The following is a 17,971-nucleotide window of genomic DNA, read 5'->3' on the forward strand; positions in this document are numbered from 1 at the left end:
GTCTCCATATACATTGTGCTCACATTTTCCAAAAAATGATGCTCTTACAATCTCCTTAAAACTTTCCAAACGATGGGGGTAGTATGACAGGCGGAATTTACTACAAGACAGAAAAGAAAACCTCTTAAGAACATCATGCATGCAACATCAACTTTGACTTCTGTAATCTGACATGTGGGTCAACGGACAAAAACATCTGTCTAGTGCATGTTTACAAAAAAAACAATTAAGCAGCGCATTGGAACACAAAAACACATTCTGTGTGATATGCTTTTAGCAGTGGTCTGTAAAGTAAAATGTTAATGCTTAAGAATGTGTAATATGAAAGAGTAAATAAAAAGAGAAAAACATATCCCCCCCCAACAAAGCAAAATAACTAAAATCATGTCATGCAAGCCCTAGTCTTTTTTTTTTTTCATAGACCAATTTTCACAACCAATTTTGCATGTGAACATAAAAAATTACAGAATGCATGTGGCTTTAAGTAGTTTTTTTAACCACATGAATGAAATAACAGGGCACCTCTCCTTGCCCTGGGGTGTATTTCTTGAAGTCTCCATATACATTGTGCTCACATTTTCCAAAAAATGATGCTCTTACAATCTCCTTAAAACTTTCCAAACGATGGGGGTAGTATGACAGGCGGAATTTACTACAAGACAGAAAAGAAAACCTCTTAAGAACATCATGCATGCAACATCAACAACAGTCCAACAAAAACCTCAAGTAGGTATAGAAAACCATTCAGCAACTAGTTTTTGTGTCTAACATCTAAAAAGCCATGATTCTGAGTACTGGGTGGGATAACATATTCATTGCAATTCCACAAGTAATTTTTATTTATCTTAATTGCAAACTACAAATTATTTTACATGTACTAGGGATGCACAAATTGTTTGGCCTCTTAGCACACAAAATCTGATCAGTCATTGGACAAATTGTTCATAAATTTAAGGCTTATCTTTTTATTATTGTTATTATTATCATTATGTATAAACAAAGCATGACATCACTGGATGGTGTATTATTGCAGATTGTGCATACTGTATTTTAGACAATTATGGACAATTGTTTTAAAAGTACAGATAATAAGGAATTATAAAGTGCCCATTTTGCAAGTGTCACTGTGGTTATTGTTCTGGCTTAGTAGTTAGAGATGGAGAGAAAAAATATACTGCAAATGGATGTAAAAACATACATGGACTTTTAATGGAGACAGAACTTTTTCAGCTTTCATTAAAACATCTTTGTGTTTTGAAGAGGAATTAAAGAGTCTTATGAGTTTGGGAACAACATGAGGGTCAGTAAATGACAAAAAAATTATTTTTGGGTGACCTAACCCTTTAATAAATCAGTTCACCTAAATATTATGTTATAATTTACTCCCCTCATAGCACTCAAAATCTGTATGAATTTTGTTCTTCCATGAAACAACAGAGAATGTAGCAGCACATGAATAATATCCAAACCTTACTGGTGCTTGTTTTATAATGGCAACTGATTTCTATTGCGCTCTTTATATGTGAGGTGACCAGTGATTTGTGAAGAACCACTTACACGTCGTTCTTTTTATCATACAAAGTGATCGTATCATTTAAAAACAAAACAAACAACAAACAAACAAAAACAAAAACAAACCACTGGTTGTATTGATTACTTTTATGCTATCTTTATGTCCCTATTGATTTAAAGTATGGACAACACAGATGAATCATTCTTCAGATATTTTGTTTGTGTTATGCAAAAGGAAATCAAACTCATTTGAAATATCAAAAGTATCTGTTGTGGCCACCAGCTGCTTTAAGTCCTACAGTGCATCTCATCCTCATGGACTGCATCAGATTGGTTAGCTTTTGCTGTGAGATGTTATCCCAGATATTTATCGGGGGATGGTGGGGACACACACACAAACACACACACACGCACATTTACATGTGATTAGCGACTGTAAGGATGATCAGCTGTCCTTCCTGTTTTCCTGTAGCACTCTCTAACATAATGAACATTGCAGTTGCCACATCTGCAGTCCCCATACCTCCCTAAAGCAGCACTATGCCATGTTCACACAGGTGAGCAGAGACCATAGGCATCTTTCTACTGGTGTTTTAAAGAGGCAGAAGAATTTTTTTTTGTTTGTTTTCAGACGACAGATCATCTACATTTTGGCTAAGAAATATTTTTAAAAAATTTAATGAAAAAGTTATATTTAAGTGTTGATTTAATTGAACAGGCCAGTAGGACAGTAAAGAGAACTTTCTACTGACTGAAAACACCAGAAGAAAATATCCAGGGTCTGTGCTCACCTGCATGAACATTCCATAGGTCTTCTGCACGGAGGTATGAGGACTGCAGATGTGGTCAAAGTAATTAACTTCAATAGATATAATGTAAGATGCCTAGGAAGACAGGAAGGACAGATGATCGTTCTTGCAGTGGCAAACCATGTATACCCATGTGTCCCCACAGAAATGTCCAGTTACTTGCAAGTGCCATGGTGGAACAGTGGGGTAGCATCTTAAAGCAAGAACCAACAAATCTGGTGCAGTCCATGAGGATGAGATGCACAGTAGTCTAGTGGTCACACCAGATATTGACTGCTACTTTTGATACTGACCCCCCCAAATCATTCACTGAAGCATGGCACATTTTCCTCCATGAAAAAAAATGAGAAATGTAGATCTTCTTTAAAAAAATAAGTTTGTAGTAAAGTAAAGACCCGCACCAATATATATTTATACAACAAATATATATATATATATATATATATATATATATATATATATATATATACAGTGGGGCAAAAAAGTATATAGTCAGCCACCAATTGTGCAAGTTCTCCCACTTAAAAAGATGAGAGAGGCCTGTAATTTTCATCATAGGTATACCTCAAATGTGACCCTGGACCACAAAACCAGTCATAAGTAGCATGAGTATATTTGTAGCAAGAGTCAAAAATACATTGTATGGGTCAAAATCGATTTTTCGTTTATGCCAAAAATCATTAGGATATTAAGTAAAGATCATGTTCCAATGAAGATATTTTGTAAATTTCCTACCGTAAATATATCAAAACTTTGTTTTTGATTAGTAATATGCATTGCTAAAGACTTAATTTGGGCAATTTTAAAGGCGATTTTCTCAATATTTAGATTTTTTGCACCCTCAGATTCCAGATTTTCAAATAGTTGCCAAATATACTCAGCCAAATATTATCCTATCCTAACAAACCATACATCAATGGAAAACTTATTTATTCAGCTTCAAGGTGATGTATAAATCTCAATTTCGAAAAATTGACACTTAAGACTGGTTTTGTGGTCCAGGGTTACACACACATATACATATATCCGTTTCCTATCAGGAGGAATATTTAATTTGGACACTCGCTCACACACATCGCAAAGTATTGTTTAACATTGTTGACATTACCTAGCGTTTTCCTTTGTTACCTTGTTTCTTTATCTAGTCTTGCCTTGCCTGTGATCTGACCCTGGACTGTATTCTTGTATTTTGTGAACGTTGTCTTGACCATTGCCTGTTTTGTGGATTACTCTCGTTTTGCCTTGGCTGTTACTGTTTTCTGGTGTTTTGACCCTGCCCGTTTCGACTACTGTCTTAAATAAAGTTGCAGATGTCAACTCCATTGTCACGTTCGTCACCTAACAGAATACTTCGCCACCAAGGATCCAGCAGTTGAGCTAGTTCATCTGCGCCAAGGTAATCACACCCTCGAAAAGCACATCCAGACTTTCTTGGACAGCTAATGCTTCTGACCTGCCAGATGCACTCATTTACTTTTTCTGTTATGGACTTAATACCCCACTAAAGGACAAATTAATCTGTGCTCCTCAAGGGTCATTCTGTGAGGGGGGGGGGGGGGCCCCACAGGGTTTATTCTTCACCACAGAGCTTTGCTCACCAAAGTCACCACCCTGTCCAGTTATTATGGTCGGCACTCTGGTGATTTCAGCACTCCCAAGTCCAGAGCCATTTCACAACATGGAGTCTTGTCCTGTCAGGGTTGCCGTTCCAGAGCTTCATCACAAGATGGCTGCCACACCAGAGCCTCTCCACGTAATGGCTGCCGTTCCAGAGTCTCTTCCCAAGATGGCCACCAGCTCAGAACCTCTTCACAAGATGGCTACCAAGCCAGAGTCACGTTACAAGATGGTCATTACGCCAGAGCCTCCAGCCATTATGGATATCAAGCCTCAGTCTTCAGCCATCACGAATGCCCCTCCAGTATTCCCGAGCATCGTGGATGTTGTGTTTGATGACAATAAGGCATTGCAGGGGTGTTTGAGGCTGGCGTCCAGTCTGGCGGATCCACTGTTGATGTGAGTGCGTGCAGCGGGCATTCCAAGAGCTTCAGCACTGGTCGTCACTGAGGCTGTTCCCCTATCCTCAGTGCTCCCTGTAATGGCGGTTGCCATTCTGTGTGTTTGGGCTACACATTGCTCTGTACCCACTCTAGTCCGTGAATTTGTTCCAGAGCCTGCTCCAGAGCCTACTCCAGTCCTTGAATCTGCTCCAGAGTCCGCGCCAGTCCCGTTCTAGCTTCCGAGGTGGCAGCTCCCATCGCAGAACCTCCCAAGTCGTCTAAGTCTGCTTCAGCTCCTCCCGAGGTGGCAACTCCCACTGCAGGACCACCCGAATCAGCGGCGTCCACTCCAGCTCCTCCAGAGGTGGCAGCTTCCACTGCAGAACCACCCAAGTCATCAGCGTCTGCTCCAGTTCCTCCCGAGGTGGCAGCTTCTGCTGCAGAACCTCCCAAATCGGCGGCACCTGCTCCAGCTCCTCCCGAGGTGGCAGCTTCTGCTGCAGAACCTCCCGAATCGGCGGCATCTGCTCCAGCTCCTCCCGAGGTGGCAGCTTCTGCTGCAGAACCTCCCGAATCGGCGGCATCTGCTCCAGCTTCTCCCGAGGTGGTAGCTTCCGCTGCAGAACCTCCTGAATCAGCGGCGCCTGCCTCTGAACTCTCTGTCTGTCCTGTTACGGTCGAGGTGGCAGCTCCCATTGCAGAACCTCCCAAGTCGTCTAAGTCTGCTTCAGCTCCTCCCGAGGTGGCAACTCCCACTGCAGGACCACCCGAATCAGTGGCGTCCACTCCAGCTCCTCCAGAGGTGGCAGCTTCCACTGCAGAACCACCCAAGTCGTCAGCGTCTGCTCCAGTTCCTCCCGAGGTGGCAGCTTCTGCTGCAGAACCTCCCAAATCGGCGGCATCTGCTCCAGCTCCTCCCGAGGTGGCAGCTTCTAATGCAGAACCTCCCGAATCGGCGGCATCTGCTCCAGCTCCTCCCGAGGGGGCAGCTTCTGCTGCAGACCCTCCCAAATCGGCGGCATCTGCTCCAGCCCCTCCCGAGGTGGCAGCTTCTAATGCAGAACCTCCCGAATCGGCGGCATCTGCTTCAGCTCCTCCCGAGGTGGCAGCTTCCGCTGCAGAACCTCCCGAATTGGCGGCATCTGCTCCAGCTTCTCCCGAGGTGGTAGCTTCCGCTGCAGAACCTCCTGAATCAGCGGCGCCTGCCTCTGAACTCTCTGTCTGTCCTGTTACGGTCAAGGAAACTGTCTGTAAACTCTCTGACAGTCCTGTCACAGCCAAGGAGGACTCCTGTCAACTCTCTGATAGTCCTGTCATGGCCATGGAGGCCGTCTCTGAGCTCCTTGCCTGTCCTGCCATGGTCAGTGAGACCGCTCCTGAGCTCTCTGACTGTCCTGTCACGGCTTTGAAGTCCGTTTGTGAACTCTCTGCCCACCCTGTTACAGCCGCAGAGGCCGCTGTTAACCTCTCTGTGCTCTCTGTTTCAGTTCTACTTGGTCCACCTTGGTCTCCTGCGCCATCAGCTCCACCCTGGTGGTCGTCTGCTCTACCGAGGTTATCCTCAGACCCATCTGTTCTTCTGTGGTGGTCGCCTGCTCCACCGTGGGGATCTTCGGTCCCATCGGCTCTGCGGTGGTGGTGCTCCATGGTCCAGGTCCTCTACTGCGCCATAGTCTGCCACAACTCCACTGACCTGGCCCTCCATCCCTCCCCCTGTTCAGCCTCTGCTCTACCTCCATCCTGGACTTAAGTCTGTTTTTGTTTAAGAGTGTCTGGAACCTTGGGGGTGGGGAGTGGCTATGTCACGATCACCAGCTGGAGTGCCCTGGACACTCACCAGAGGGCACTCTACCCCAGACTCTTGCCCCTATACTCTGGACTCCATTTCCCCCAACCGTCAACCTAGGAACTAATCTCAGACTCCTCCTGTTTCCTATCAGGAGGAATATTTAAGTTGGACACTTGCTTACACACTTCGTAAAGTATTGTTTAGCATTGTGGACATTACCTAGCATTTTCCTTTGTTACCTTGTTAGGCTATATATATATATATATATATATATATATATATATATACACACACACAATATGCACCACATCTGTTCTTCTGTGGTGGTCGCCTGCTCCACCGTGGGGATCTTCGGTCCCATCGGCTCTGCGGTGGTGGTGCTCCATGGTCCAGGTCCTCTACTGCGCCATAGTCTGCCACAACTCCACTGACCTGGCCCTCCATCCCTCCCCCTGTTCAGCCTCTGCTCTACCTCCATCCTGGACTTAAGTCTGTTTTTGTTTAAGAGTGTCTGGAACCTTGGGGGTGGGGAGTGGCTATGTCACGATCACCAGTTGGAGTGCCCTGGACACTCACCAGAGGGCACTCTACCCCAGACTCTTGCCCCTATACTCTGGACTCCATTTCCCCCAACCGTCAGCCTAGGAACTAATCTCAGACTCCTCCTGTTTCCTATCAGGAGGAATATTTAAGTTGGACACTTGCTTACACACATCGCAAAGTATTGTTTAGCATTGTGGACATTACCTAGCATTTTCCTTTGTTACCTTGTTAGGCTATATATATATATACACACACAGCATATGCACCACGTGCATAATTATTAAGCACGTTGATATTCTGATAATATTTTTTTCCAAGCACATTTTACCAATTCCAAACCACATCAATCTTAATAACTACTATTGATTTTGTGTTTAATCATTTATAAGTGATATATAATTGTCCATGAAGGCTGGAAGTGAAAAACTCCTTATATTCGGGTGTGCAGAATTATTAGGCATGTTTTCTTTTACTGATAAAATTAGACAAAAAATAGGTTTTTATTAAATCCCTATGAGAAATATTAAAAACTAATGCAATACAGAAATTGCAAAGTTAAGACATGACCATTGGACAGCACAATGCTCACTGGGACAGCGGGGTCAGAAAAAACAGGTGGAGAAGAAAAGACAAATGTTAACTGCAAAAGTATTAAGAATAAATGTGAAGAATTAGATGTAAAACCATCAAGAATGTATCTCCAGCGCCATTTAGTCTCCAGCGCCACCATTTTCCAGAACTGCAACCTTCCTGGAGTCTCCAGAATTAGAGTGCTTGCAGGATCCTTTAGTTAAATTTATAATACCGTATTGACCCGAATATAAGACAATGTTTTTTTCTTGGAAATACATCTGAAAAAACGCGGTCGTCTTATATTCAGGGTCTAGACTTTGACATGTCAATAATACACCCACAACAATAGGTGGCGCCAAATACGCATAAAACGAGTGTGCCATGAAATACGTAATGATTCAGATGGGCTACCTGCTTTTTTTTTTTAAAGTGTATATTTTTTTTTATGTGATTGTTGGTACATTTTACCAGTTTTTACTATACTTTCAAAACAAAAATTAAAATAGGAAAAATATGCAATATGAAAATAATTGAAGACAAAATGTTTTACTGAGAAAAAACAAGATTTGGTTTTTAAAAAGCCTTTTTCCAAAAGGTACATCTGGAAAAGGGGGGGGTCGTCTTATAATCAGGGTTGTCTTACATTCGTGCCAATACGGTACGTATAAAATGTATTTTATAAAAAGACCATATATATTTTTAGACCCTGCTTTCAAAGTTTAAGTTTACAATAGTAACATACAATATCATAACATTTTGATCTGAACAAAATAATTACATCTGCTTAATATTAATGAAAAATAAAGCACTTGCAGGATTCCTAAAGAAAACAAAACAATTGTAAAACAATAAAATAAATACAGATGTTGAACATTCTTAGAACCTTTGCACTTGGATTTCACAGGTTTTTCAGTTTGTATTTATGTTCCGCGTGGAATCGCCGAGACCGTGACGCAAGCACCGCCCCAACTCAAAATGCCCCCACCACGAGAGAAAGCTACAGCCGCCTGAGGCTTTCACACAGGATGTGGCAAGCGGCGGAACCGAGGCGGTTACCACAAAAGCCCAAATGACACCATACACCGAAACAGGAACTGGAACAATTCTTTCTTCCTCAATCACTAGCAGTGAACTACCTGTCCCAAATAGAACACTTCATGTGCACTTGCGGTCTTACGGACTTACAATGGCCGCTGCGTGCGTGTGTCCGTTAAGTCCACGAGACCGTAGGTTTCCCATTCGTCATTTCAGCGTTCAGAGGGGTGCTCGCGAGCGCCCCTTTGCGGCCGTTATGCACCCTCGCATTTTTGCTGAACCCGCACTGGGGCGAGTGCCGCAGTAGACTTCTACCCAACAGTCAAAGCGGCAATACGTCACGAAAGTGCAGATTCAGAGGAAGACCGAGAGGGTTTGGGTGCCATATGGGACAGGGCCTATATTAATGCTAACATTAGTGGCGTGCCCTAATGCTAGTATTTCTTGTCACTGTTTAAGTTCAGAGATGAAGACTGCTATCTAGCGGTCGGGATATAAACTCAAAACAAAACAACTGCCATGAATCTTGTATAAAAAAATTTTTTTTTAATATCTATATTTGGTTTTTGAGAAACGATACAGTATTGCCAAACAAAATATTGCGATACTCACGTGTATCTATATTTTCTTACACCCCTAGATAGGAGATGGAATAAAAATGAGCTCCTAAAACTTACTGCCAGATTCTGAGAGATAAATTATTCAAACAGTGGTACAAGAGAATGTGGTGTTGGTCCTTCAAGAGTCACCCTCAATCGCGCTCACTTATCTGTCCATAAAGCCTATAAAAAAAAATCATTCTTAATGTATTTCACAATACTTCAGCATGTTATTCTTATTAAGTGAGGGTAATGTTTTAGGATTTTTTTTACCTAAGCAGTCTCTGAGAACCTGACACCTTGTAATTCTGGAGACTCCAGGTAGGTTGCAGTTCTGGAAAATGGTGACGCTGGAGACTAAATGGTTCCTGATAGTTTTACATCTAATTCTTCACATTAATTCATAAATCTTTTGCAGTTAACATGTGTCTTTTCTTCTCCACCTGTTTTTTTCTGACCCCGCTGTCCCAGTGAGCATTTTGTGGTCCAATGGTCATGTCTTAACTTTACAATTTCTGTATTGCATTAGTTTTGAATATTTCTCATGGGGATTTAATCATTTTTGACATCTCAGTCTGAGTTAAACCTCTTTTTTGTCTAATTTTATCAGTAAAAGAAAACATGCCTAATAATTCTCCACACCTGAATATAAGGAGTTTTTCCACTTCCAGCCTTCATGTACAATTATATATCACTTATAAATGATTAAATACAAAATCAATAGTAGTTATTAAGATTGATGTGGTTTGGAATTGGTAAAATGTGCTTGGAAAAAAAATATCATCAGAATATCAACGTGCCTAATAATTATGCACATGGTGTATAAATATTTATCTTTCTTTAACATTTGAAAGGATACTATGGCAAAGTTATGGTTTTATTGAACAACAGTGTTAAAATACATAATGTAATATGCCTATACATAATACAAACATAACCAACTTAAAGGGATAGTTCACCCAAAAATGTTTATCTGCTTACCCCCAGGGCATGCAAGATGTAGGTGACTTTGTTTCTTCAGTAGAACACATATGATGATTTTTAACTTTAACCGTTGCAGTCTATCAGTCGTATAATGCATGGCAATAGTAACAAAATCTATGAGAGTAAAAAAAACATGCACAGACACACCCAAATTAAACCCTGCGGCTTGTGACAACACATTAATGTCCTAAGACACGAAACGATCGGTTTGTTCCAGAAACCGAACAGTATTTATATAATTTTTTACCTCTAATACACCACAATGTCCAACTGTCTTGGCATCCGGTGCGTGAGGTGTGTAGCGCTCCTAAATTATGTATTATAACTAATACCTGCAGAGGGCGCCAACGGCCTGGTGATGTTTCACTTTACAGCGTGATTAAACGTTCCATTAAATCCATTACATTTTAATATTTGGCCACATACAAACTCAGAAACATTTATTTTGAAATCGCGATGTACAATAAATGGCATATTTAGAAATAGGTTGATGCATTCTCCTGTGTTGGCAAAGGTTTATAAATGATTTACGTTACAAATCTAGTGAGATAATGCACACTGTTTTTCCCAGATGAACGTTAAGCAATTCAAATTCACAGCATATGCAGAGGAAGAGTTTAGCCCCTTTCACACATAAGTCTTTACTGATAAATTCCCGTTAAGTTACCATTAAGAGATCATGTGTGATTCAGGACCTTTTCAAAAATCCTGGTAAATTTGTTCGGGCAATCATATCGTTCTTATGGAGATGACATGATTACTCTGAGCTGTTTACAAAGCTCCACTGCTTTTAAATTGGTTTTTCTATATAAATATATGCGTTAGATGGACATCTTTGACCATTGCGCCTCGCAGCTTTTTGTCACGCTTCTCCATTCATCAGGGCTGCGACTCTGCAATTGGATACTATTATGCGTGTCTCATGTTTATAAGAGCAAAATATTCTTATTGGCTAGTAATGTTAGTTTGGTTGAGAGTGAAAGCTGTGCTCCTCTCATACCATTGGTAGGCAAAACCATGGACTTGAAAGTGATATCAACAAGTTTTTTTATAAATGTAGGATTCTTTTTTTCCGCAGCCAAACGCTGCACGCCGGAGATCCGGCACGGTGCCGGAGAACTTTAAGCCCTGTATATATATATATATATATATATATCCGTGTGTATATATATATATATACATATATATATATATATACTGTATATATAGAGAGAGAGAGTGAGAGAGACAGAAAGAGAGAGAGATAGATAGATAGATAGATAGATAGATAGATAGATATCTGCATTTGTAGATTTTAATTATGAATTAATCGTGATATAGTGATACTTCTCTGTATTGCAATACTTCACCTGGTATTGTAAGATATATAGGCTACAGTACTGTGAAAAACTGTTTGCCCCCGGCTGATTGTTTTCTGTTTTTGTAATTACATACATGTTCCAGTGTACTCTATAATACAGATTACAACCACTCAAAAACTGACCCCATTAGAAGCTTAGGTCACAGTACCTTGTATCAGGTGGAGTCTGAACATCCACTGGTTGAGGCAGTTCCAGAGTGTAGTCCAGTGTGATCATGTGAGGCTTGCTATTAACCCACAGCACTGAGGTGGAAATGTCCTGTTTTAGGTCACTCTGAAAAACAAGCCCTGACTTTTTTCACATTTCATCAGAATTATTGGACTTTTACAATAGCAAAAATCAACCAAACAGCCTTTAAGTTAACAACCTTAAAAACGAACACCATTTTTTCATCACACAGAACAGGCAGCTAGCAAATATTCACAGAATTGTTTGTTTGCGTGTTGATTTCAGTTTTCAACACTGTTTCTCAGAAACCACATTTTACTGAACCTTTAATTACTTTTAGGTAGGTAATGCTGACAAACTATTTATCAGAATGTGTCTCTTTTTTTTCAAATTTTTGCAGCTAAGCCCTGATGTAAAATCCTCAATACAAAGAATCAAGTGGATGGCGCCATAACTTCCTGTTTTATTGAAAATTAAGTCAGCACACCTCAGTGGGTCTTTAACTACCTTATAGTAAATATTCTTTCCTTGGGGTGCTTGGCCAGTCTCAAGGATGTAATCATAGTTACGGTGGTCAATGATTAGGATCCCTCCAGGTTTCGCCATGCTGGCTATGTTTTGTAAGGCAAGCTTCTGTTCACTCTGGTCCCCTGTGAGATATGAGAAAGTGGTTAAATAGACAAATCCGTAAAAAAAATATTACAACTTTTTTGCTTTGCAAATATTGCAACTTTTTTTTTACCTTTGAAGTCTGGTAAATGAGCAAATGAATTGCCTAGACAGATTACTGCATCAAAGCCATCTCCAGGTTTTTTAACATCTTCTGGTAACGTTAGCCAGTTGGCCTCGTCAATTACTGAAATAAAATGTCCAGACCATGAAAAAACATTTAACTGATTCTCGCATAAAAGTAAAGTCACCCACTCAAAACAGGGATCTCCACTTACCCCAGTTATCAAAGGCAGGCTCTTTTCTCCTCTCCCATCTCTCTTTAAGAGCATATTTGAGCATTTTGTCACTGGCATCCACACTAACCACCTTAAATCCCTCTTCTACCAACATGATGGAATCCACCCTTTAAAAATATATATATATTAGAGTTGGGGTACACGGACTCGAGGTCTCAAATACACATTTTAAAGGACTCGGACTTGTCACGGACTCGGATGCATTATTACTCGGACTCAACTCGGAAAATATGTCCGAGTCAAACCGAGTCCAGGCACATTTGACGAACATGTCACTGACTCGATGCATTATCACGAAAGTGATATTCAGTATTTGCATGTGTTTTTAAGTCTTGTCCAGCATTTGAAAGCCGACCAGTTTCTGTGCTCACACACCGAAACTGCGGCCACAGAACCTGCCTCTCAAGTCAGTGTGCGAATGCCGAGTTCTCTTTCGCTTAAGTTCTGTTATTACACACTTACATGAAAAGTTATGTCAAAATGCCCGTCTTGGAGACTAATACGTTTCATGTAAATGCAGTCGGTTTTGTCTTAAGTGAACTTGAACAGTGTCAAAATATTTGATCTATGCGTCAGATCTTAAAGCAACAGCGCCTGTTTCACACTAGATGCGCAAGCAGTGCGTATGCAGAGCAGGAGCAGCATGCGCCCGTTGTGCCAAATAACGTATACTGACAAGAAGTGAAAGCCAATAGAATGTTCCACTGGAACAGCAGCGCCCAGCAGCAGCCCTACGCTTCCGCCATTTTGGAGTGAAAGTGACTCGGCAGTCCACTAGCTTCTTGCGGTCACTATAGCAGTATCAGCTGCTTTGTTTAAAAAAAACGTACATTAGAGCTGAAACACAACCTGAATTATGACAACAATAACGTACAATCACTAGACTAGAGATCACCAAATCCTTTAAAATATATATTTTACAGACTTCTGGTCTGTGTTTAAATGTTTAAAGGGGTCATATGATGTTGCAAAAAAGAACATTATTTGGTGTAATGAAATGTGTTTATGTGGTTTAAAGTTCAAAAAACACATTATTTTCCACATACTGTACATTATTGTTTCTCCTCTATGCTCCGCCTTTTTGAAACGCGTCGATTTTTACAAAGCTCATCAGTCTGAAAAAGCGAGGTGTGCTGTGATTGGCCAGCTATTCAGTGCGTTGTGATTGGCCGAATACCTCAAGCGTGTGACGGAAATGTTACGCCCCTCACATACTGTTGATGCCGTGTCCAGCCGTAGCGACGACACAACATTAAAATCCATTACAAACAAGGCATTTGTTGCATCCAGTGGGGACATATAGTTACTGATTATAATGACTTATACTGTCTTTTTACGCGTTGCGCGTGAACATTTGGGCGGCGTTATGCAAATCTTCCCACATAGTGAGGTAGATATGTGGGGGCGTGTTAGAACTAGCCGTTTTAGGTAGGCGTGGCTGACTCTGAACGTTTATAAAGAATATCTCTTTGGATTTGAGACTTTTGTCTTTGCAACTTTACAGATCTTCTTTATGCACCAGGAGCTTGTAACACTCCAAAGAGAAAGGAAAAATTGAAATCGCATCATATGACCCCTTTAAGTATCTTGTTACTGTTACGGAGGAATGCTTCATATGATTCATATGACTCAAAATAATGATTAATTCATAATTAGTGGCATGGCTAGTTCACTTGACAGAAATACGGGACACACATCATAACTGGTGAAATATTTGCAGGGCAGACGGACAGGTCAGGTCAGCCGAAGCGCTCATGGTACGCCACAGTGCGTACAGCCGTACACCTGCAAGCGCCACTGCACACACAAATACATTGAATGTAGTCTCCTGTTTACCTCTATAGAAGTTTATCCAACTACTATGACTTCTGCTTCTGAGAAACATGGAAATGTAAAAAAAAGGCCATTATAAATACAATGAATATAATTATAAATATAATAATAATATATTTATTTTTTTGAGAAGTGCATCCTGTGTGTAATATATACTATAGTAATATATCTCACATATTAAACCACTTTTATTTTGACAGGTTGTCATGAAGGCCTTTGAGTTTCTTTGTGATATACGATTGTTTTATCAAACGAAATGGTGAAATGCTGGTGAAGTGACTCTCAGAGCAGCTCTGGAGATTAAGTTCGTGCCCTTACATAGTGAGAAAGCAAATGCTAAACACCATGAATGTCACATATACTTCAGTATGTGTAGTGCAGAAACTGCCATCCATTCACACAGAGAAATTCAGACATAGAACTGACTAAATTACAGAGAACTGAATGATGCTGTTATAATGACAAGATGTAATAAAGCTACAGTAAATATATTTAATGGTGTGAATCAATTTTAAGGAAACTCACTATCCTTGGCAGTTCAACTAAATTTTAAATGTAGTTACATGCAAAAAAAATGCATTTACATTTTAACATATCAAAACTTGTCAATGATACAACTGCACAAAACAGTGATTCAATTTGAAACATGCATTTAAGCAGAGTGATGCATACATTCATCAAGCCTTGTATTATTATTTTTTTAAAAGAATGTTGCAGCAGTATTTATCATAATTTATCCAAACACTTTTTTTTTCTAAACGTACCCTTGTATCCCACTGGTAACAACGTTTGAACATTTATTTTAAGTGTATACTGGTGTGAAGGCTGGGAAATAAGGTTGCCCAATGGCCAGCCAAGTTTCAATCCCTCCCCTCCAGCAACTTCTCACTCCACAACTATCTGCAAACTTGCATTCAGATGTGCCTCCATTTAGTTTGCAAAACAACTTTCTTTGATTCAATCAATTCCAAACAGATGAAGACCAGGGACCTAATGTATAAACGTTGCGCAGGCCTTCGCACAAAATGGGCGGGCATAGAAATGTGTGTACGCTGTTTTCCACGTACATATCTGGATTGATAAAAAACAAACTTGTCGTAAATATGTGCGCACCATACGGATGCTCTTGACTGTGCATACGCACTCTTTTTCCTGGGGTGAGAAAAGTAATGAAGTAAACAAGCATTTTAAACTCTGATTTCATTTCGATATACACATTTACTCTCATTAATGGAGATAAGCACTGAAATTACATAAAGTCATTACGCAGAAGTTAAACAAAAATTATATGAATTTAGACATTTATAGTGGATGCGCTTGATCACGTTTCCTGTGGCTATGTTCTAATAGACAGCGAGGAGTGCAATAGGTGCACAATAATACATCTTTAAACTAAACTGCAGATCTCATGTTATGAGAAAATATAAATATTTTGCGAGAACAATGATCAATGATGCGCACTTATGGCGGACACTGCTTCGGTGGTCGAATGGTCCATTGTCCAGTTTGAATGTGTCCAATGATAATAGCTTACTGTACAACATGCAGCTGCACAGAGGTTGATGTCGTGTGTAGGCAATGGCATCTCCTCAACATTATGAAAAATACCACTGTATTTGAAGGATTCAACTTAAAGAAAATGGTAAGATTTACACGTTTCCATTTTAAAATGTCAGTGACGCGCCGAGTCAGACAATTGTATTTACACTGCAATAAATATAGGCCTATCTGTTTCCACTAAAAATAGCTAAAAGATGGTCACCTTATCAGCAAAACTGCATAAATTAGTTTGAAACAGTTTAAATACTATTTGGCCAGTGTAAAACAATGAGATCATCTCTATTCTAAAACATTTATCTAATAACAATTTTAAACAGTATTTTTGATGGATATTTTGATATATTTCTTCTAAAACACAAGGATATTGGATGATTTTTAACAATAAAAATTAATGTATGGCACAAATGGCATTTATAGTCCGTATCTCATATTTCCTTAATGTCTTTTATCTTTGACAGTGTTAAACATGGTGTCACGTGGATGGGAATATACATGGAAATGATATGCAGATGAGGTTATGCATAGTAAAACTTGGCATTGTAAGCTCCATATATGGTTATTTCAGGGAGGAGACGGGGTGGAGATGCACGTGCGCGCAATCTTCCCCTGCCTGTGATTTATAAAGGGATTTTGTGCAGGTTCTAGTGTACGCATGGTTTTATAAATTTGTGTACGCAAAATGTAGCTTTTGTGCGTTCGTACACTTTTAGAATTAAATCTATGGAGAGTTTTATAAATGAGGCCCCATACCTATATTTTTTGTACTATGTTTCACTACATTGCATTAGGGAAGAAAAGTTGGTTACATTTTCTATTTCATGCTGACTTTAAAACACATGATTTGCAGTTTAAATTGATAGGAGGATAAATATCTGCTACAGACATTGCTATGAGGAGAATACAAATGCCCAGTCCGGAGTTCATCTAAATAGAAAAAAGGTCTTGCAGGTTATGCTGAGTTAACAATTGTCCATAAAGGCACTCCCCAAATACAGCTACTACACAGCACTGGCCAGCAGCAACAGCAGATATTATTAGACAAGTTAGTGTCCATGTTTCATTGGCAGGGAGCACATGTTCAAGTGGTCATATCTATCCACACACACACACACACACACACACACACACACACACACACACACACACACACACACACACACACACTGAAAAATAACACAAGCAGTCATGACTCTTGCTGAAACAAAGCCTTTGTGTAATTCAGCCTAAATGTCTTCAGCTTCATTGCCCAACCACATGACCCAGATTTCTGAGAGGTGGAGTTGGGTATAACACAAAGCAATCAGTCTGGACTCTGGACTAAACATTTTTCAGTCATATTTTTTATTTATTTATTTTAGAAGTTATTATTAACATGTTAGGTCATACCCTGTTCCGCAGGCTACATCCAACACCTTCTGTACCCCATGTTTTCTGAGCAGGGACAGCAACCAGCACTTGTACTCCTCTGTCCTGCTCCGAGTGTCTCCGATGTACAGCTGCCACACTTTCGCTGCTTTACCGTCGGCATACTGATCAGGAAGACCAACTACACCTACACCGAGAGAGCGTGTACGGTAAACACTGTCCACCATAATGAATTATCACGCCACGTGAACAGTTCGTCTTCTGGATCTGAGTTAATCTCCTGTCTTGTCTTGTTTGAGTTTCTTTTACATGCTCATTTTGTTGACACTTATATCGCGTCGGTGTTGAAACAGAAACTTTTGACCAATCGGACGCGTGAATATACTCACGCCTCCATTTCCATTGGCCGAGACTTGTGATGACGTGTCAAAGCTGGAAGATACACTCATCAGACCTATGTTTCATCAGATTTTTAAAAGGTTAAAGAGTAAATGTCAAGAAAAATGTGATTGATATGATAATATTTGACATCAGGACAATATTGTAGAATCATGGGCATTAGGACATAAAATATTTTATACTTTGCTTCTGAAGTTAAATGTAAAGTTAAAGGGGTCATATGATGCTACTAAAAATAACATTATTTTGTGTATTTGGCGTAATGAAATGTGTTTATGCGGTTTAAAGCATTAAACATTATTAACATAACATTATTTTCCACATACTGTACATTATTGTTTCTCCTCTATGCCCCGCCTTTTTGAAAAGCGATTTTTCGATTTTTACAAAGCTCAAGGTCTGAAAAAGCGAGGTGTGCTGTGATTGGCCAGCTATCCAGTGCGCCCCTCACCATACTGTTGATGTCATGTCCG

At 40.1% G+C, this 17,971-nt stretch overlaps 1 protein-coding gene across 1 annotated transcript; it reads right to left on the reverse strand.

The window, feature by feature from the left end:
• Window positions 1–355: 355 nt before the first annotated feature.
• On the reverse strand, window positions 356–17,445 carry LOC107553737 (glycine N-methyltransferase-like). The gene is made up of 6 exons (XM_016236054.1): window positions 17,121–17,445; window positions 12,321–12,448; window positions 12,116–12,229; window positions 11,881–12,023; window positions 11,354–11,478; window positions 356–652 (listed from the first exon to the last, which is right to left on the reverse strand). The coding sequence occupies exons 1-6, from the start codon at window positions 17,324–17,326 to the stop codon at window positions 481–483; spliced, it is 888 nt and encodes a 295-aa protein (XP_016091540.1). The 5' UTR covers window positions 17,327–17,445; the 3' UTR covers window positions 356–480.
• Between the last annotated feature and the right edge of the window lie 526 nt (window positions 17,446–17,971).

This window comes from Sinocyclocheilus grahami, unplaced genomic scaffold, assembly GCF_001515645.1.
Source record: "Sinocyclocheilus grahami isolate Dianchi unplaced genomic scaffold, SAMN03320097.WGS_v1.1 scaffold479.1, whole genome shotgun sequence".
In the NCBI taxonomy this organism is placed as follows: domain Eukaryota; kingdom Metazoa; phylum Chordata; class Actinopteri; order Cypriniformes; family Cyprinidae; genus Sinocyclocheilus; species Sinocyclocheilus grahami.

Bases quoted from the DNA above. Each gene is read 5' to 3' on its own strand.
- LOC107553737 (XM_016236054.1), bottom strand. From the start codon at position 17,326: ATGGTGGACAGTGTTTACCGTACACGCTCTCTCGGTGTAGGTGTAGTT. The intron at 12,024-12,115 runs GTAAAAAAAAAG...CATATCTCACAG, and splicing joins TCATTTACCAGACTTCAAAG to GGGACCAGAGTGAACAGAAG. The intron at 11,479-11,880 runs GTAGTTAAAGAC...CTTGTTTTTCAG, and splicing joins GAAAGAATATTTACTATAAG to AGTGACCTAAAACAGGACAT.